Source organism: Dipodomys merriami, unplaced genomic scaffold, assembly GCF_024711535.1.
Source record: "Dipodomys merriami isolate MVZ:Mamm:240054 unplaced genomic scaffold, mDipMer1.0.p SCAF_1, whole genome shotgun sequence".
Taxonomy (NCBI): Eukaryota; Metazoa; Chordata; class Mammalia; order Rodentia; family Heteromyidae; genus Dipodomys; species Dipodomys merriami.
In genome coordinates this window covers 14378559-14399229 of record NW_027202270.1, presented here as the reverse complement: position 1 = coordinate 14399229, position 20671 = coordinate 14378559, and the positions used below count along the sequence as shown (strand labels likewise).

The following is a 20671-nucleotide window of genomic DNA, read 5'->3' as shown; positions in this document are numbered from 1 at the left end:
GAAGAGCAGAACTTGCCAGAGGAAGACAATTATCAGTTAATTAGTGGTGTTCCTGTCAGAACTTTGCTCTCTAATACCTAAGAAAAGATGGCAAATTGATTTTTTTGGCACCATCACTACTCTTTAAAGGGGAAAAGAAAATCCCATGATTCTGGCTTCTCTAATCCTCAAGACAGTAAATTTTATGGTTGGGTTTCCTAAACACTCCGTGTCACACAAGTAGAAAGTATTGCCAGAGCATGCATTCAATTAAAAAAAAAAGTTTGTGCATGCTCTTATTGTTTAAAATGAAAACACACCAGTAAACAAGACTGAAGGTGTGTTTTGCTTCCAAGGAATGAGTGAATACTGAAACTAAATTAGCGGTGATCTTTATGACTGAAAGTCCGAACAGGAAAAATTAAAGGAGCCCAGTAGTGTGTTTCTTTGCATTCTCCTTCAGAACACAAAGATATTGCTGGTAGAGCAACCTGAAGTCAGAGGAATTCACTATGATCGAAGTGATAAGCTCTCTCTCGTCTCATCCTAGCTTTTAAAAACGGAGTTCTAAAAGCAGCAAGACAACCCATGCTCCTCTCTTCTCCAGCTTCTGCTGGTTTGGTAGTCAGGGTCCAATTCTTCATTAATATCTACAGTAATGCATTGATATAGATCGGACATTCATCAGCTTAAGTACCTCACACACAATATAATTAGAAGGAGAAAAAAAGCAATAGTTTCTTCAAAATTTGTATTCTTCAATAATTCTCCACTTAAAAAGCTCTACTGAACCCAAGGAAGTCCATACCATCCTAATGTATCTTTTAACCGGTCTGTGCATTGGAAAACTATTAATGGATGGAAACATTACTTACTATGCAAAGGGCCATAATGTATAAAATTTTCTATTCCTTTCATCTTCTACCATTATGGAAGTTGGAACTGGGAGGAGTAAGTGCCCTGTGGTGATTAAAATTTCTTTTTATCTAGTAAGCAATAAATCACTAGTAATTTACGTATTTGGGGGAAGTTCATGTAAATCTAAAAGTAGAGCTTCACCTTCAAAAAAAAGACCTATTCAGCATGCTTCTAATCTTAGAACAAAGGGAAAACAGAAACACACATTTATCAACACAAATGAAAGCACACAGAAGTATTTCTACGGTGCCCAGGCCTGGTAACTCAGGTCTCCTGCAGATCTGTGAACGTTTCCAATCTGAATTTAATTGTCTAACCACTTTGATCAGTTCACCAGAACAATCAAGGATCTTCCCTTACTTTTGTATTTTTACAAGCAGCATTAGCAATTCAATATACCACTTTAAAAGGTTGCCAAGATATCAGCAATGTGGCTCTCATGAGCATATAACCTTCCAGTATTTTCCTGTTTCTGCCTAGATGTTTTCACCTAGAGTAGTGAGTTGTCTGACTATATTTTACTCCATGAAATTGTCAAATCAGGTTACATTTTAGAAATAACATCAGTCAAAACAAGTAAGTGTCATTAGCAGACAACTATCCTTTGCTCTGCCAGCAAAGATGTGAAATGTTCTAACTACAAGTAAAGATATTTTTTTTAGAATAAGACTCTGTGCTTTTACCTCAGCTAGAGAACTTTTAAAGACAAATTATCTCTAGTTGCTTCAACCTTTTACTCTCAGCCTGAAAATGTCTTCTTTAATGATATACTCTATGAAGATTTTGTAAATTTGACACAGGTTCTCCACAGCAGTTATATTCTGGAATGACTGATTGTATTGCACACAAGTCAAATTTCATTTCTTACCTCAAATATTTAAAATGTTACATCCCTAATATTCAATGAAAAAGAAAATCTGTATGTAACTGTCCATGGGAAGTTCTGTGTTACATACAATATGCATATATATTCCTTTCTTCACATTCAAAAGAATGAAGCCAAGTATGTTTGCATGTGTGCACGCATGCATGCGTGCGCATGCACACACACACACACTTCAAGACAAAGGAAAGACATTGTGTCTAGAAAAAAGTGGCCAGGTGCTCTTTCACTGAAAGATGTCCACCATCTATTATACTGCACTAAGAACTTTCTAGAAATTATAGCAACCACAGATACTGTACTCTCTCACATGTGTCATTCCTTCATAGTATGGTGAAACAAAATTCTCCCTTCAAACTTAAGAATGGCCTAAAAACAGTAAGAGTTGTTAAACTTATTAATTCAAGGAAGACACCGTTCATCTTCAATTTTGCTGGCAGGTTTAATACATTCTGGCCTAAACAGCTATCCTTTCAGTGTAGCCTGGGAGACTCCCTGAGTCAGTGACCTTTCCAGGGTATAGGATTAACAAGGAGTCTGACTCTCACCAAGATAAAGCTGTACCTTTCTTCACATTCAAAGGAAGAGGGCAATTGCCCGCGATCAGCACTGAATACAGCCTGTCTACACTGCCAGAGGCCTGTCAATCACGCTCCCTTCCCTTTAAAAAAAAATGGTTTTGGGTGAAGATTAGAAGTTTTCAGCAAAGACTAACCCAACAGCTGGCAGTCAAGTTCAGACAGAACAAAACCAAAAAGCAAAACAGGAAGGCAAGGCAATCTTCATTTTACTTCAGAAGGACAGAAGGATCTGCTTTCGATTCTTTATTTTTATGACGATTTTCTTACCTAGTCTTATTTTTGAGCCACATCTTCTATAACAGCTCCTGTAAATTGTTTTTTGTTTGTTTGTTTGTTTGTCTTGTATTGTTCATTAAATTATTGGTATGGAGCACTGCTCTGGGTTCTGACAGTACAATTTTTGCTTGGTATAAATTCCTCATCTTTCATTCTTAGGCTATCAAGCATGTGAATGTCAGATGATTTGCTTAGTTTTTAAAGGATGTGAGAGTTATTTCAATTTGGCAGAAATTATAGTTACATGGTGTACTGATTTCTTTCCAAAGATGATTCATTCTGACCTGTTAGTATTAAGGGGGATGGTGATTCATTCTGACCTGTTTTATTAAGGGGGATAGAAAATGTGGCCATTGACCTAGTAGAATCTACTAGAAGGAATAGCTAGACCTGGTATGAACTACAGAGTCCAGAAAACATGAACAAGGGATTTGATCAACTTTTCATACTTTCTAACCAAGCCTCTGCACTTCTGTGGTCCATGCTCCAAATGCTTAACCTGCTTGTGTTTAACAGCAAAAGAGCCCAAGGATGGCATTTTCCCTGGCACAATTCACAAGGTTTCCATTCACCTGCAAAAGAAAACAGCAGCGAGGTGCCAGTAGCTCACCTATCCTAGCTACTCAAGAGGCTGAGATGTAAACATCTCAGTTTGAAACCAGCTCAGAAGAACTTTCAGGAAAGTCTGTGAGACTCTTTATCTTTATTAAGCACCTACAAATCCACAAGTGGAGCTACAAGAATGCTTGCTCCTCTTGTGAGCTTTTAAAAGAAAGCTTAAGGACAGAGCCCAGACCTTGAGCTCTACAGGAGGGGGGGGAGGGAGAGAGAGAGAGAGAGAGAGAGAGAGAGAGAGAGAGAGAGAGAGAGAGAGAGAGAGAGAGAGAGAGAGAGAAGGAAGGAAGGAAAGAAGGAAGGAAGGAAGAAAGAAAGAAAGAAGGAAAGAAAGGAAGGAAGGAAGGAAGGAAGGAAGGAAGGAAGGAAGGAAGGAAGGAAGGAAGGAAGGAAGGAAGGAAGGGGGAGGAAGGGGGGAGGAAGAGAGGAGGAAGGGAGGAAGTGCTAGTCGTGATACTAGGTAAGGAGCCTCTGGTGTCCAATATCCCCACTCCCTTTGGGACTTCCATTCACTTTCTTCATTTGAAAGAAGAGCAACTGCTCTAAAATTAACTCCATCAGGACTTCATGGCCATCATAGTAATAGGCATAAATTCTAATTTGGTCCCTGGCTCCTATTTCTTGTCGGTATTTTAGTTTTAAATAGGCATCGAAGTCTATGCCTCTACCAATCTCCTAATTTTGAAACTCCTTTCTGCCCTTTTGGTTTCTAGTTCTTCCATGTCAGAACCATCCAAAGGGAGTATAGGATTTCTCCAACAAAGCGTAATTCACTTCATAAGCCACCATGGAAATCTAACCCCCTTGCCACAATCACCAAGAATCAAGCCATTAGGACTCAGAAAGTTGCTAATCACTGCCCTCCGCCCCTGTGCCAGGAGAGCAACTCACAACTTACCCCTCCTTCCAGAGGACTCGCTATCCACCCAAGTTCTCCTTGAACAGATCTGGAATCCAATAAAGTAACTGTATAAAAAACAAAGAAAGAAAGAAAGGGGGTGGGAAGATAGATTAATTTCCAGTTGCAAAAAACAATAGTACAAAAACCATTTGCCTGAGTGTTCCCATATGCTTCCAGGATGCTCATATCTAACCTAATCAAAACCTAAACTGGGTCTCACTTATGTAAATAATCATTACTCACTTGATCTTCTCCCCCCTCTTTAAATCTGCAGGTTCTTATTTATTTAACTTGCTTAGCATTTAAAATTCCATCGCAGGGCTCAATTGATTCATTTTCTTTCAAAAAAGAAGGATGAATAGAGAATCTCAAGTCCAATTCAGAAAAATAAATATATCCGTGTAGGCAGTAACACTGAGGAGTAAAATCGGCATTCATCTCTGTCTGGTATCTACTAGAAGTATTTGTTTTTGCAAGCTTCGGATGACCGTATAACTCATCATCCTGTGACATTCACAAGTGAATTCTATCAGGGTACTCCAAGAGTCAGGGAAAAGGCTCTCCTAACATCTCCCGCCACTCCCCCCCCCACGCCCGCCAGTCAACCAAATAAACAGGCCCTGGATGTGGCATCTGCTGCCTTTTTAAATATCAAAGTTGCAGAAAAAGAGAATGCCAGACGTGGTGGAGGATTAGAATGCAAATGTACTCCAGTCTTCCCCACATCCTACGGGGAGGACCATCCGAGGTGCGTCCTCTACCCCAGGCGGAGGAAATCACTGGTTTGGATTTTCGGTCTGGTGTGCGGCCTAATGGGTTTAATCTGCTGGTGCTACACCTAACATGGTGGCTCGGAGCTTAACGGGAAGGGGCAGGCCTGCCAAACTGCCTTAACCACACTTATCCACCCCCACCCCCCACCCCGACACACACACCCAGGCAGGAATACAGTTAGGTACCCGAAGACACCGAAAGAGACACAATGAAGTCGAAACCTCTCCACCTTCTCTTTCCCACCGTGATCTGCAGGCCCAGGGTCGAAAGGCCCACCTCAAAGGCACCATTGGGTTATTAATTTGATCAGCTGAGGCTGGTCCTTGGGGCTGGGGGAGGGGTGGGAATGGAAAGCCTCTATTCTTGTCCCTCGGCACCCAACTCTTATCCTCACCCGAAGGTCCCTCATTCGCCCCCCCCCCCCCCCCGCTTCCCCAAATCACTCCCACTGAAAGAAGGGAGTTGAAATTAGTCTCCCTCCCCTCCCTCGCCCCCTCCCCCTCAAAGGATACTGAATTCCAGGGACCTGTTAATTATTTTGAAATGTAGGTCCTGCCGGGAGGGTCTCTCCAGCTCAGAGTTGCCTCCCCCTTCCCCTCCCCCATTCTCCCTCCACGGTCCCAAGAGAAAAGCCCCGCTACTTCCATTTGGATTATGTAAGGTGGATTAGGGCACAAAGGGAACAATAAGACCCAATTTACAAAAAAAGGGAGGGAGGGGAAAGGGAGGGTAACGGGGGAGAAAGGAAACGTGAGGAGAATTAAAAAGCAACAAAATGAATTAATTTTTCAGGGGACAGGGAGGGAAGGGGGTGCTACACCTCCCTCCCTTCTTTCAAAATAGGCTTACAGCTCTATCAACGCCTTAAGAACAAAATGTAAGGCTTCCAAGGAAAACAAACAAACAAATAACCAAAAAAAACCCCACATTTTAATAAGGAAAATAATCTCTACGTTTGGGGTAAGAGGTCTTAAAGGACGTCCGAACAAGTGCAGGACGCAGCGCGTTAGCTCCGCTTAGAGGAACAGCCCCAGGGACCGGTGGCGGCGGCCAGGATGGCAACAAAAACCACAGCAAAAACTGGGGGTTGGGGTCGGGGGTGGGCGTGGAAGGGGTAAAGTCCCGGACCTCAGAGGCTCCCCTTTCCTCCCGAGCGGTTTCGGTGGGCAGGTGTCTGTATGACTTTCCCCGAGTCTCTCTCCGTCTGGAGAGACAGCTCTTGGGTACCGTCCGCCCAACCAAGGCTAAGTTGGTTTTTGGCTCCCTCCTTCGGAACACGGAAAATGATAGATTACACAGGGAGAGATGGACGAATGCCTGGGGAGACTGCGAAGGGATGGATGAGACGTGGGTGGGTGGATGGATGGATGGATGGATGGATGATAGGCCGTGGGAGGGCAAAGAGCCGACCAGACAGAGGGAAGGCAAATGTACTTCGGCAGGAACCGAAGCTGGGAGCATCCGTTCACACACGTGGGGCACGGGGTTCACGGACACAACTTGTCCGCGTCCACGCACACACCCGCGCCACACACACGCATTTGCGCGCGCACGCACACACACACTCACGCACGCACGCACACAGCTCGATCCTCTCGGGGGCCCCTTCGGAAATTAAACGATCCCCCAAACTCTCCCTCCGACCCCCTCATCCCGACACCCTCAGGCATGGTACAATCCGAAGGGAACCGCAAACAGCACCCGGATGGGTCCCCGTCGGTCAGGCAGTTTACCTCTGAACTAACCCAGGGACCTAAGCAGGGGCGAAAAGGGAGAGAAGGCGACGGGTCCACACACACACACACACACACACACACACACACACACACACCCCTAGGCCGGCAATCACACCTCCACCCCCACCCCCACCCCGGGGCGCCCCGCAAGAGGGAAAGGTGACGGAGACCCGCGCTGGAAATCAGGTCACCGGCGCCGGCCGGCGGTGCCCGGGCCGCTGTGCTGCGCGGCGCGGCGCGGCGCGGCGGAGCCCGGGCGGACCTCGTCCCGGGAAGCGCGGGGCTGGGGAAACTTTGCGAAGCCGGGAGCGGGGAAGGCTTCCCGAAGCCAGCCCTCTCGGAGGAGCCCCGCGCCCTGGCGGCGCTCCGGGCTGGCGTCCCCCTCTCCCGACCCCCGCGCCCGCCCCTCGCCTCGGCCCGGCCGGGGATGGGGAGGGCTGGACCCCCCCCCTTTTTTCAGGTTGTTTTGTTTGGAATTCCTTGGCGTCGGGCGAGGTGCATCGCTGTCCTCGACCTGGCCTTGCGGGAGAATGCAGATAAACTTTGGCCTTTCGCTGCAAACTTGGGCAGACTGGACGGCTTTTTTCCACCCCGCACCTTTCCTTTCACGGGTCACCGCCTCGGGGGCAGGATGCCTGGCGGGTCCTGCCTGGAAGCGGACCCCCCCCCCCCTGCCCCGGTCCATCCTGGCCATCCTGTCCCCGAAGTCGCCTGGCCAGGTTCTCTCCCCCCCCATACCACCCCCCTACCCGACCCCCACCGGCCCCGCGCTCGCAGAACCCCTTCACTTGCCGATCATCCCCCCCCACCTCTCCATGTCCCCCCAACTGCAAAAATGAGGCCGGGGAGGGGGGGTCTTACCTTCATTCGCAGGGTATACCCTCGAACCGGTGACAGCGTCACAAATCCCAAAGAGACACGAGAAGAGGACCACATAGAAAACGCCAGCCATGGTGCGCGGGTGCCCACGCCGCTCCAGCCGCTTCTATCCCAGTGGAATAAATGCTTAAGTTAGGAGAGCAGCGGGCTGAAGACATTGCCAAGAGGGCGGGCCCGGCCCGTGACGTCCTCCCGCCAGTCTGCAACTCCGGGCCAATGGCGGCGGGGGCCAGACGCGCAGGCCCCGCCCCCGGCGCGCAGCCCGCCCACCCCCACCCCAGGTGTCCCGCCCCTTTTTGCCGGGGGGGGGCGCTGCTCGGTCTCTGGGGGCTTCCAGGCTCTCCCCTCTAGCTCTCCCTCAGGGGAGTTGGGGTACGGTGGGGGGGGGAGCGTTGAGCCTGGTCCCCGCCCCGACCCCTATCAAGTCCTCAAACCACATCTCCATGGTCGTGTGCCTGGAGGTCTGAAAAAGCTTCAGGAGATACGAATTGATGGTGGGGCACCCCCTCGCCCACATCCACAACACCCTAAAATCTGGACAGCCCGCACCCCCACCACGGGAGGTTTCTTATTGGAGTGGCCTGAGAATAGAGTTGGCCCGCCCCTTCTCGGTGGGGGGGGGTCCGAGGACCGTCGGGGGCGGCCCCCGCGCCCCGCACCGGCCCGGGCGGCGCGCTCACCCCGCACCCCTCTGCTGCTCCCCATCCCGGCCTTCACGGCGCGCCTCGGTCTGGAAGGCTTTGGGGGAGCCGCGGCTTGTGGGTTACACATTACGGCCCGATCCCCGGCCGTCCAGAAAGCTGGGACACCGCAGTCGTCTCCCCAACGTCTAGCGCGCAGCCGGGCTCAGCCACCGTCCCCGGAGACGAGACGGGGGACCTCCCAACGTGGGGACGTCGTTGCGTTCCCGGCCGGGCGGCCCCGGCTCCGGGGTGTGTGTGCGTGTGTGTGTGTGTGTGTGTGTGTGTGTGTGTGTGTGTGTGTGTGTGTGTGTGTGTGTGTGTGTTAGGGGGGGGGGCGAACTCTCTGGAACCCGGTCTGGTGATCCCGGGGTGCAGGGGGGGCCGGTGTGCGGGGCGGGTGAGGCACGCGGACCGCGCACCGCGCGCAGGACGAAGCTGCCCGGAGCGGCCCCGGGGGCTCCGCGCTCCGACCCGTCCTCCCAGCCCCGCGCCGGCACGCAGGGTCCTCCAGGGCCTCAGGAGACCACCCCCCCCCGCAAACAAGAACAATCCCCACGGGGTCGTGGCCGCCTCCCCCCCCCCCCGGCGTCGCGGGCGTCACCAGCGACCTTCCAAGGGCACCGGCTCCCAACCCGCCGAGGTCGGTGCTTCGATGGCACGGACGCCGCCACCAGAGCGCACACCAACGACGGCCGCTCAGCCAGCGGCCGCCCGCCGGAGACCCGGCGCCGAGGCCACCGCGCGCCTAAGCCTCCGCCGTCCGAAAGGGCCCGGATTCCAGGAGACGAGTCCCTGCTTCCCCCCGAGCGGCCCCTCTGTGGGCTCCCGCCGGGGGACCAGCGCGCCCCCCTCCCCCAAGTCCTCCCCATCGCCCCCTCCCCATCTCCAGCCTGGGTCCCAGCGGGAGCACGACCACGGGGAGGTGGAGGTGCCGCTCCTGCCGAGGCCGCTGCTCTCGGTGAACCACGCGCGCCACCTGCCGGCCCGACGCGGCAGTGCGGGACCCGGGGAGAAGCGTGAGCGGACAAAGACTCCCCAATCCGCGGGCACGGAGGTGATGGGCGAGCGAGCGGGTGGACCCCGGTGTCTGCCCACCTGCCCGTGCCCGCCCCGCGCGCCCAGCGCCCCGCGAGCGCTCAGGCCACCTCTGCGGGGTGATGATAGGTGGCGAGGCCAGGGAGATCCGCCTGGCTTCTCGCCATCCGGATGACCCAAGATGGATTCAGAAAGCGTTTGGAGGAGAAACTTCGCTGGGGCTGCGGGAGTAGCTCGCTCGCCCAGAGTTGGAAAAACCGGAATCCGAGATCCGGAGCGGCGTGTGGCTGCGGGAGGAGGGGAGAAGACAGATCACCGTGTCCTGGACTGCGGTTCCAAATCTCGGCTCCCCCCGCCAGCCCCGATCCCCCACGCACCCCCCACTCCACCCAGGCTTCAGTGGCAAACTCTGACCTCAGCGAATCACCTGGGCAACTTGTACTTTGACCTAAGCGAGTGCGCTGGGCGAGGCGTTGGGCCACGGTGGCTGGGGAGCTTGCTGGGAGGGGGGCGGGATGGGGGGCTCGGGGAAGGGGGACAGCGTGGGGGTGCGTCTCCGGGGAGCGAGCTACTGACACGCCACCGGGGACGTGGATTTGCAGTTCTCGTAGCTTGCCGGTTGCTCCCGAGCAAAAAGGAGGAGGGGCCTGCGCGCGCGGGATGTGGTTGCGTGTCCAGATACATTAGTGCAAAATAGCTGCACGAAGTCCATTTAAGGCATGCGGGTCTCGGCTCTTGCGTGTGTCTCCCCTGAGCTTTTTTTTTTTGCAGGGAAAGAAGGTGCACGTGGGTCCCTGTGGTTTGGCACACCCGTTGAAAAGAGAAAAGAGCAATCCGAATTCTTTTTAAAACATTTTTTTTTAAACAATAGCCTGCCCGGTTGCTGCTCTGCGGGGGCCCCGAGTGTTTTTATGTATGTAGCTGTGGTTGAAAAGGAAAGGCGGCTGTCTGCCTCGGTCAAAACGGGGGAGGGAGATGCTAAAACATCGACCACTCCCCACCCGGGGTATTCAACATCTGTGGCAGCCACAGCTTCCTGGAAGCAAGATTTTCGTAGCGACAGTACATGCACCGATTCCTTGCTATTTTTCTAGATCCCCTCAGCCCCCTTTCTTTCTTTCTTTCTTTTCATTCCAAGCCTCAGCCCAGTAGTGAGGAGAAACAACCTTGGGAGAAGCTGCTCTGTCTTGGTGAAAATCGAAATGAGCTGCCCGAAGGCTGGCTACCTAGGAGAAGGGCTCTATGACCATTACTTCTAACCAGGGTGTTCCTACCTCGGGAACAGCGACTAGGAAGACAAAATAACGTCCTTGCTCCTTCACCAACGCAGAACCCACCCTCCACCTGCCCACAATCCAATGTTTCAGGGTCTAAAACAAATCAGCGAAGCTGTGTGCACTTAATACCATTGCTTGCAATTTTAAAAAATCACTAATATCATCTAGTTTTAAAACAAAATAACTCCATTCTTTTGAGCAGAACGAGCCCTTACTGCTGCAAGAATTCAAGAGTAATTGGAGTCCACCAAGGAATGTACAAAAATATATCTCCTAGAAAACTTAATGAAAAAGAGGAGAGGGACACAAAGGCACAATACTTATGTACATCTGATCACATAAAATAATATTTATCGAAATGCACTCCAGGAAAGGGACACAAGAGGGTTTCTTTCCCCCTTCGTTGCTGTTTTTGTTTTCTTTTCCTTTTGTTTGTTCGTTTATCTGTCTTTGGGAGGCTAAGAGGGGGCGCCGAAATGGAGGGACAAAGGGCGAACAAATGCAGCCTTGGTACTCACTAGACACGGTGGAAAATGAATTAAACAACTTGTGGGTGGGAATGGGAGGAAAAAACTGGGAGAGAGCCGGGGAAGGGACATTGTCCAAAAATAAATGTACTCTTTATCTGACAGATAATGTAACCCCTCTGTACCTCACCTTTACAATAACAATAAAAAATACATAAAAATAATTGCAAAATTTAGATGTAGTTTTTGCTTTTTAGATACCCTGCCTACTGACCTGAGTGACAAAATACTTTGTGAATACTAAGCTGAATTAAGGTTGGATTTCTGAGGAAATGTTCATAATCTGTGGGAAAAAAATGTTTTAAAATATCACCAAGAATCCCAGGATTTCTGCCTAGAAGGGGAAGGCCAAGGTCAACAGGTGAGGAGAGTCTTGTGTCTGGAGCAAGCCATGGTAATGCTTGGAAAACCTGAGCCAAGGAAAGACCATTACACATTATGATAGACTTCCTGGCTACTTTGGGTCTCAGTCCCGTGTTTGTGCGCGCATGTGTGCGCATGCGCGCGCACACACACACACACACACACACACACACACACACACACACACACACACACACACACACACACATGATGGGGCTGGGGCTATGGCTGGGGCCGGAGCTGGGCTTGAACTCAGGGCCTCATGCTTTGGCTTGTTGTTGTTTCCCTCCTGATGTTAGTATTGCACCATACACTGCCACATGAGCCACACTTTCACTTTCGGATTTTTACTGGTTAATCAGAGATGAGATCCTTCAGATTTGTCTGCTCAAGCAGGCTTTGAACTGAGATCTCCTGATTTCATGTGGTAGCAAGATTTTTTTTTGTATTAGCATACATTATTTGGACAGGAAAGTTTCACTGGGACATTTGCACATTTGCCCACACCATCTCCTGGTCAGTCTCACCCCTTCTATCATTCTCCCTTCCCCCTCTCCCTTCTCATTGTTCTAGTCTCATGCATGCAAATAAACTACATCCACTGTATTTGTCTCCATTCACACCACATTTGTCAGCCCTCGGCCATTCTGGTGGTGCCCAGCCTCCCAGCAGAGCCTGTGTGACTTTCTGGGATTCGTTCCTTTAGTCTACACCAAGGGATTTCACCATGGGATTTCAGACATCCATACATTATATTTTGCTCAGAATAAGCCTCTTTACTGATCTCTTTTTCCCTGCCCCTACTCTAGCTTTCATTGACAGTTCTTATGCAGGCTTCATATACTATTGTGCCGTGTTTAGAAAATACTCACTTTACCACTGTTATTCTTTGACTCTGACTTTCCCCTCATCCCCCTAAATGGTACCCTAGTTAGAGCCATGTTCTATGTGTATGTATACTTACAAATAAATATATGTATATGCAGGTGCCTATGAATATGTATGTTTTAAAGATCTCCCTTTTGTGTATGAGCTAAAATACACACATTTGGCTTTTGAAGTTTGTCTTATCTAGCTCAACATGATGTTTTCCAGTGCAATTCGTTTTCCCGAAATGATGATTTTTAAAAATCTTTTTGGCTTTGTAACATTTCATGATATATAGCTACATTTTATATATATATATATATATATCTATCATATTTTTCCATTCTTTATTGGGCACTCTAATTCTATATTTTGGCTCATATAAACAAAGCTGAGGTAAACATGGGTATGCAGGTGTCTTCCTTATATATTGATTTATGCCCAGGTGAGGTCATAAAGTAGTTCAATTTTTAATTTTTTGAGGAATTTCCATACCGATTTCCATAGTAGTTGCATTAGTTTACATCCCCATGTTCAGTTCCTGAGAGTTGCTTTTCCCTCATATTCTCATCAGCTAGATGGATTTTCCACCTCTGTCTTTGAATGTCACTTCCCTGAAATGTGACTTTCTTAACTGCAAATTTTAGATAACTATATAATTCTTCTAAATATTGAATGATTTTTATAGAGCACACAACATCTAGAATCTGGCACTTGGGAGACAGCTCCTCGTACTCTTACATAGAATGTATTAATAATTATTTAAAATATTGTTAGTTTTAAATGGGACATGTTTCGCTCAGCTTGAAGTTTTTACTCATGAGGAAACCAAGCCCTGTGATTTGTCTTTTTTACTTCTTTTCCTTTTTGCTTTTGTTTGTCCTTTAATAAACTCCTCAACTCCTGTAATAGGAAGGGAAGTAAATTTGAACTTCTCCTCTTTTATTGTCGCGTTGTGAAAGCTTAACCCCACCCCATATATTCCTGGATGCTTCCACTGGATTTGAACCTAGGGACTGTTTCTGTCTTCCAATTTCATGGTTGTAAAAATAGTAAATGAAATAAGTTAGGAAGAACCAGAAACTTGGAACCAAGTGGGGATGGTAAGCAAAATGATGTATAATGAAATCTTCACTTTTGTCAAAATGATATTTTCTATAACAGCTGCCAAATATAGCATTTGATGGACTTTTGGAAGCCCTGGGGAAACTCAATTAGAGATTCCATCCTCTGGTATCAAGGCTGAGATGCTGCTTCTTATGCAAAGGAGAGGCAAGGCTCCTGTCCCTGGAGTGGGACAGGACCAAAAAGATCTTGTCGTGATGGATAAGTAGAAAAGAGATCAACACACAGTAGGAGGCCTTTTTTCAGTCAAAGAGGGGAGAAGGGGTGATAGGAAGGTTGGAGGAGCAATGGTTTGCACTTTATCTAATTCAAACAAACATTTCTCAAGCAACAAACTCTATTTCTTAAGTTTTCACCTCACCCTTAACTATGCATAGCTATCTATAACTTGTGGGGGACAAGAAGAAAGTATCTGGAATCTTTCTTCTAGGACAGGTAGAGAGAGAGGGAGAGGGAGAGGAAGAGAGAAAGGAAGGAGAGAGAGAGAGAGAGAGAGAGAGAGAGAGAGAGAGAGAGAGAGAGAGAGAGAGAGAGAGAGAGAGGAAGACTCCTCAGTGCAGTCCTCCAACTCTCCATCCCTGGAGCTAACACTTTACAGAAATAATGAATCTCATTCTCACTGGTCTGCTTTGGGAACATGAGGATTTTTTTTTTTTAATAGAGACCCCCTTCCAAAGAAGTATAACATGGATTCCTTCATTCTAACTCAAAATGCACAGATAAAGCTGTGCGTCCCAGTTATTGAATATTTTAGTGATTAATACTTAATGGTTTAATATCAGGTGATTTATGGTTATTAAAGAGCTTCTGGAATTATAGTTGTTTTATGATGAAAAACTAATAGCTACAGAGATGGTTAACATAATGTTGGTGTCTTTTTCAGCCACTTTTAACAGAGAAATAATTGTCTGGTTAAAAAGTCAATTTATGGAAGCACGACAACTCTTTATTTTATTTATTTGTTTTCTGAAAAGCACTGTATAATTGCAATAAAATTCTGTAAGGAAGTAATATTATTGTGAACATAATTTATGACTTATGGCATAATGAGAATATAAATTTGGAAACCTAACAATCCCCTTCCTCATAAGCCCAAAGCATTTATTAAGGAACTTATGTTCCAAACATTTATTTTGTCATTTGAGAATATTTCTGAATAGCCTATATATATATATATGACAGATATTATATGTTTGTATGATAGAAATCCTTTAAATGTTTGCTTAGATAGTAAAATTTCCTAAGTGCCCTTCTAGAGGAAATGTTACTTGTGAAATTGTATTTGCATTTTATTTCTTTCATAGAATCACTTACAACAGATAGTAAACAAACCTGTGCCCTGTGACCATGCCAAAGAACTAAACTCAGTGAAACTTGAAGAAACATAATGCTGGTTTTTCCCTGAACTAAATAAATAGAGAATATATATATATACAAATATGTATATAATTGTATAATGTATGGGGTTTGTTCCTGAAACACATATATAAATATAGTATATATGTGTATATAGATATAAATGGAAGTTTTCCCTGAATATATATTATATAACATATTATATATTTTCTATGTGTGTATATACACATATACATACATATATGTATACACATTTATATATAATATATATTATATATTATATTTATATAATCCTTGAGTCTTGTGGCCAGTTAAAGTTTATTAAAAATCAGTTCAACATAAACCTAATAGTCACAGAAAGAAGAAGAAAAATGAAATTGGTAAACATAGTTGGCTTGAAAATCATCATTATTTGGGGATTATCTGGATATTCAGAGGTGCAATTTTTTTTAAATTTTTTTTAATTTTTGTCAGTCGTGGGGCTTGAACTCTGGGTCTGGGCGCTGTCCCTCAGCCCTTCAGCTCAAGGCTAGCACTCTACCACTTCTGGCTTTTTTCTGCTTATGTGGTGCTGAGGAACTAAACCCAGAGCTTCATGAATGCAAAGCAAGCACTCTACCACTGAGCTACCTTCCCAGCTTATCTGGATATTCAATGGTTATAAGAAATGAAGAATTTGCAGACATCTGCTCAGGAGATGGTGGACAAACAAATGCCCGGTCATTTTCAGGTACAGTGAACAGTCCTCTTACAGTTTGTGATATGAAGGATCACTTTCCCTTAGACCTTGACCATGTCTGTCCAAATAAACTGGCTTAATTCAGGCAAACAGTGAGTTATTTGAAGTAGGAAGGTACAAAGAAATTCAGTTAGTAACGGATCGTTTGACTCCAACTGACATTTAAAGTGTATCAATCGGACCATTTGTTTTTCTTCAAATGCAGCTTTTGCTGGGGTGAAGACAAAGGAGTTACAAAGTGTGAGCACCAATACATGGAGAATGACAGTACAGTGCTATTTTACTATTGAAAATTGGGGAATGTTGTATAAAAGCAGCATTTTAAGAAAGAACTCCCTGGCCTAGCTTTAACTTTACTGGGGACTGAGTTCTTCAGTTTGAGATAAATCTTAGTTTTATAGAGAATGTTTGTTTACACATTATTAATATTTACAGAATTTGCCTCCTGAGATTTAAGACTTCCCTTAACATTCAAGATTAATATGATGTAAGGCATATACAACAAGTTTCTATCACCTTTATTTCTTGCCACTCTGAATTAAAACAAATCTGAAGTCAAAGACCCACAGGTGATAGAGCAATTCTAAAGAATATTTTCCTTAAGAGGAACCGGCCCATCCTTACAACGTCAACCTGTCTATTTATATTACATTCGACACCTATCAGAGGTAATTGAACATGGGCAGGAAATTAATCAAGTCTGTTCCATTAAATGGTCAGTTTACTGCAGCTCTGTGTGTCTCATTACACTCTTATCTGAAACTTTTATAGTTTTCACTCAGGTTGCTGCAATTTAAAAAACACTTTTGATAAGGCTGTGTCCAACGCTTCTTTCGTAGGTTGTTATTTAGGGAACTCAACTCAACTTGTAATGCAGAAAGCATTGCAAAAGCCCAATCACAGAACAGCAGAATTACCACAGAGAAAACCCAGGAGGCTTGTGCCTTCCCATGTGTAACTTTCTTTTAGGAACTTTCTTTACCTGAATGAACTTTACCTGATGTGTCTATGTGTTACAGCTCTGTGGCTATAGACAGTTTAAACCAGCGTGCTTGTTTTGAAAAACTGTTAGGCAGAAGTTCTTCACATTATGGTGTAGTGCTAGTGCTAGTCTGGAAAAGTCTGTGATTTAGAACCTTTTCTTGCTATCTTCTGGTTTAATCTGTTCAGCTCTGTTTTTTTGTGGGTTTTTTTTTTCCATGCCCACCTACACACAGCTGTCCATCTCCCTGAAACCTTTCTGCTGTCAGTCAAGTGACAGCCTTGCATGAAAGCTTTGTGTGCCCAGACCTCCAGAGGCCAGGCACTACATTTAGAAGGGAAATGGGGGTGGGCAAGGAAACACAAGGAATTCTTCCAAGGCTGAGGGTGGGAGACAGGAGGTGGGAAAGCTCAACTCCTTCAGAAATGGCTTTCTCAAGCGCACGCGAAAACTGAGGGGACCCCCACATCTGCAGCCCTGCACCACTGTAATGTAAAATCGCCCCAGGAAGTCAAGCAGTGGAGGCAATGGAAGTGAATACAGTACCTTCCATCCTTTAACTGGGATTGGTGCTGAAGAATAGCTCTAGTTTCCTCTCCTACTGTGAGTGAGTGGTCAGATGTGTCTAGCTTTTCCTTTCTTGGATTCTTAGCTGACCTGTAAGTACCTAATGGTTGTCTCTTCCTAAAATTACTTGAGAACATTTGCTTCTGCTAATTGGAATAGCTGGAGGAATAGTCTGCTTGTAATTTTGCATGAATTTCTTCCTCTAGGGTGGATGGAAGGACTCTGAATCCTGTAACATGGAGCCACACTTTTGAATGACTTCCCCAAGAATTCAGCTAGTTAGGTCATTGGTACAAATTAGACTGTGATATCTAGGAAGAGAGCTTGAATTGCGATACTGGCCTTGTTTTAATTAATTACTTAGTTTTCATATGCATCTGGTTATATGCTTATGCATATGCATCTTTTAAACTTGACTTCATATTCTTAAGCAGCTAAAAGTTCAGAAGCCTTCATCAAAGTGTCCTAAGTTTACCCTAAAACCTTCAGGAAGCTTGACTTTTTTTAAATTGAAATTAAGTGCACTAATTTTCACCTTGTAGCTAGAGAGGAAATATGTTTGCCTCTGTTTCAATTCAGATATATAACACCTGAAATATTACATCTATTTTGACTTACTAATGTATTACAATCTGCTTTTAGTGTTAAATAGACTGAAATTCTACTTTTACTGGGCTTCAATTTTTAACTTTGACAGTGGTGATTGTGAATGATAGAAAGTTGAGTATTTTAATCCATCTTCCTACCTCAATTAGTTGTTTGCTATGTGTTCCTTATACCAGCCAGATCTCCTCTTCAGCCAGGCAAAAGGCAAGCCACAATTACTTGGGAGAAAAGCGTAACCAATAAACCTGAGTAAATAACTTTATAACCCTGAAGCTTTATCTGGGATGTTAACACAGATGTTTGGCAAATCCATGGGGAATGTTTGGCAAATGTTTGATTAGACAGCACCTTAAACTTGTTGAGTATGAAGCTGTTAACTACCAAGAAAATACATACATTCCTCTCTCTCTCTCTCTCTCTCTCTCTCTCTCTCTCTCTCTCTCTCTCTCTCATTCTCTCTCTTTCTCTCTCTATAGTATGTGTGTGTAAACACTTGATCATCAAAAATAGTGCGTCTTTTTAATGTCTCCTAGGAAAACAGAAAAATCTGAGAAATCCAAAGATTTCTGAGAAGTCATGTGTACACACATATAAACAGTGCTGAAGAATTGCAAAGAGAGTAGTCTTTGAAAATTTAAAACTGAAGCCATGTGATTGATTATTCTCAGTTTACATACATTCTTCTTGAAGATAATTTACCTATTTATAATTCTGTAATGTTTTGCTATTCGTGTACTGATAAAACACCCATGCATAATTTAAATCTAATATCACTTAGAGTTCAACTTTTTTGACAGCTGATTAATTTTCACAATGACAGAATTGGTGACAACAAACGGGGTAGTACTAGAATTAATATTTCAAAGCTCTAGAGACACCCCAGTGAATTTTAGCTGGTTAGGGAGAGAAATAGCCTTTTAGGAAATGTTCTTCTTTATATAATATTGCCAAGCATAGTCTTGCTTTGAGGAATTGAGTTTGGGCTTGTTTGGTGTATTCAACTGCAGAGTGTATATGTGCACATGTAGGCATGAATTCACACTAACCCTAAAATACTAAGCAGATGCTATATACCTTCTGTGTAGGACCTGATTCCTTCTAACTCAGAATAAATGTGATTTATATAGAAGATGGGAATGGATGGCTGATGATTAAAGAACAAATAAGCTCTTTTAAAAATCAGCATCTGTGTAAAATTTCCACTTTAAACCTCAGACTATATATTGATTCTTTTAAGTACACTAATTCTTCTTTTTCACCATTGAAAACATACATTTTCTCAGGTCCATTGAATGTATTAATTTAAGCAATAAAAAGCCACAAAAATAAATTTCTGAAAGTAGTTATATATTCTGTGTAACGGGTGTTTCTCATTCATGTATTCATAAATGACCAGATTATTAATGATCCATGTGCTATAACTAAACTTCCTGCTGGTAAAAATTCTATCCACTTTGGAAGGTTTCTTTCTTTTCTGTGATCATGTAGCATTTGAACTGGCATCCCTTATGGCCCTGTTTGTTGTAGCCATTTGGGAACTAAATTAAATTTTCACACAATCAATTTCTTGCTGCCACACCAAACAAATGGCGTCATGTCAGACCATACTGGACAAATGTGTCCACTTCTGTAAACAAAAATATTTCCTACATTCACTACTGTCTTTGCAGCCAACTTTTGAGGAGCTTGAAGATCATACTTCTAACCCACCAACATTTGTTTCTTCTTCTAGCTGTTGATTTTACCCCAAGAGGAAAAAAAAAAGGCATAAGCCCCTAATGAGATAAACACAAAAAGTGTAGCTAATTATTAACAACTGTGGTTTGGGACATTCAATTGGTGATTAACAGGTTTAGAGAAATGGATGCCTTTAAATTTTTGTCCCGATCCTCAATTTTTCCAGGTCTGACCTATGTCTTCATGAATATAACATAGTAGAATCATATACAGATTATTTTTGGCAGTTTTGAGCATTTCAGATGATTATGAGTGTCCAGGACATGTGTTTTTTTTAAATAAACTTTTTTTGAGATCTAAATTTGAAATATGCACTTTAAAGTGAAGGCAGAGGGCTGGGAAGGTGGCTCAGTGGTAGAGCACTTGCCTTGCATGCTTGAGGCCTTGGGTTCAATTCCTCAGCACCACATAAGCAAAAAAGAAAAAAGCCAGAAGTGGTGCTGTGGCTCAAGTGGTAGAGCGCTAGCCTTGAGCTGAAGAGCTGAGGGATAGTGCCCAGGCCCAGAGTTCAGGCCCCACTACCGGAACCCCCCCCCCAAAAAAAATAAAAATAAATAAAGTGAAGGCAGAGGAAGGAGTCATTTTTAGACTCCAGGAGATACACTGGATTCAACCTCATCTCAGTTCTTATTGCCTGTTCAGCTCCCGTATAATCCTCCTCTTGCATTTTCCATATCCTTTGAGAAAACTACATGTCTACATGAGAACTTTAATCCTTCATCTGTAAAATGGGGCTAATAATCATGGCTGCTTTGTGATAGCATGCTACACCAATGTTCAGTGAAATACTTTACAGGCAGCTAGACAGAGATTCTGACACAAAGAATTGCTTTCTGTTATAGGCCTTGTCTTAATTTATCTTTCAGTGGATGATGTCATAGATAATTGTGGTAAGCCATTTGTTTTAAATCGGACTCTCTGTTTGGGTTATATAACTGAATGGTATTTTTAAAGAGCCTCACCAGTTGGTTTTCTATCAAAGAAGACTATTTGCATTTGTGATTCATCTTTTGTTCCTTCGTTTGTCAATTGGCTCTTGATCATTGAATATATTTATGGGACACAAAGTAATATTATGGATTAAAAATACCACATGGAATAATTAACTCAATATAATTAATATAGACATCATCTCAAATATGTATTATTTTTGGTGACAAGAACATTTAAAGTTTACTTTCTTGGCAATTTTGAAACATACAATACACTATTATGAACTGAATTCACAACACTGTGAAGTGATCTAAAAAAAGAAAACTTTATTA

At 44.7% G+C, this 20671-nt stretch overlaps 1 protein-coding gene across 3 annotated transcripts in view; it reads right to left on the bottom strand.

Moving 5' to 3' along the window:
- Nucleotides 1-7669, bottom strand: part of Epha4 (EPH receptor A4) — a 144211-nt gene extending 136542 nt beyond the window's left edge. For all 3 annotated transcript variants that reach the window (XM_070016136.1, XM_070016147.1, XM_070016158.1), the window contains exons 1-2: nucleotides 7525-7669; nucleotides 4151-4218 (exon numbers count right to left, since the gene is read on the bottom strand). In XM_070016136.1, coding sequence (XP_069872237.1) covers nucleotides 4151-4218; nucleotides 7525-7615 — 159 coding nt within the window. In that variant the 5' untranslated portion in view covers nucleotides 7616-7669. The remainder of the gene's footprint in view (nucleotides 1-4150; nucleotides 4219-7524) is intronic.
- Between the last annotated feature and the right edge of the window lie 13002 nt (nucleotides 7670-20671).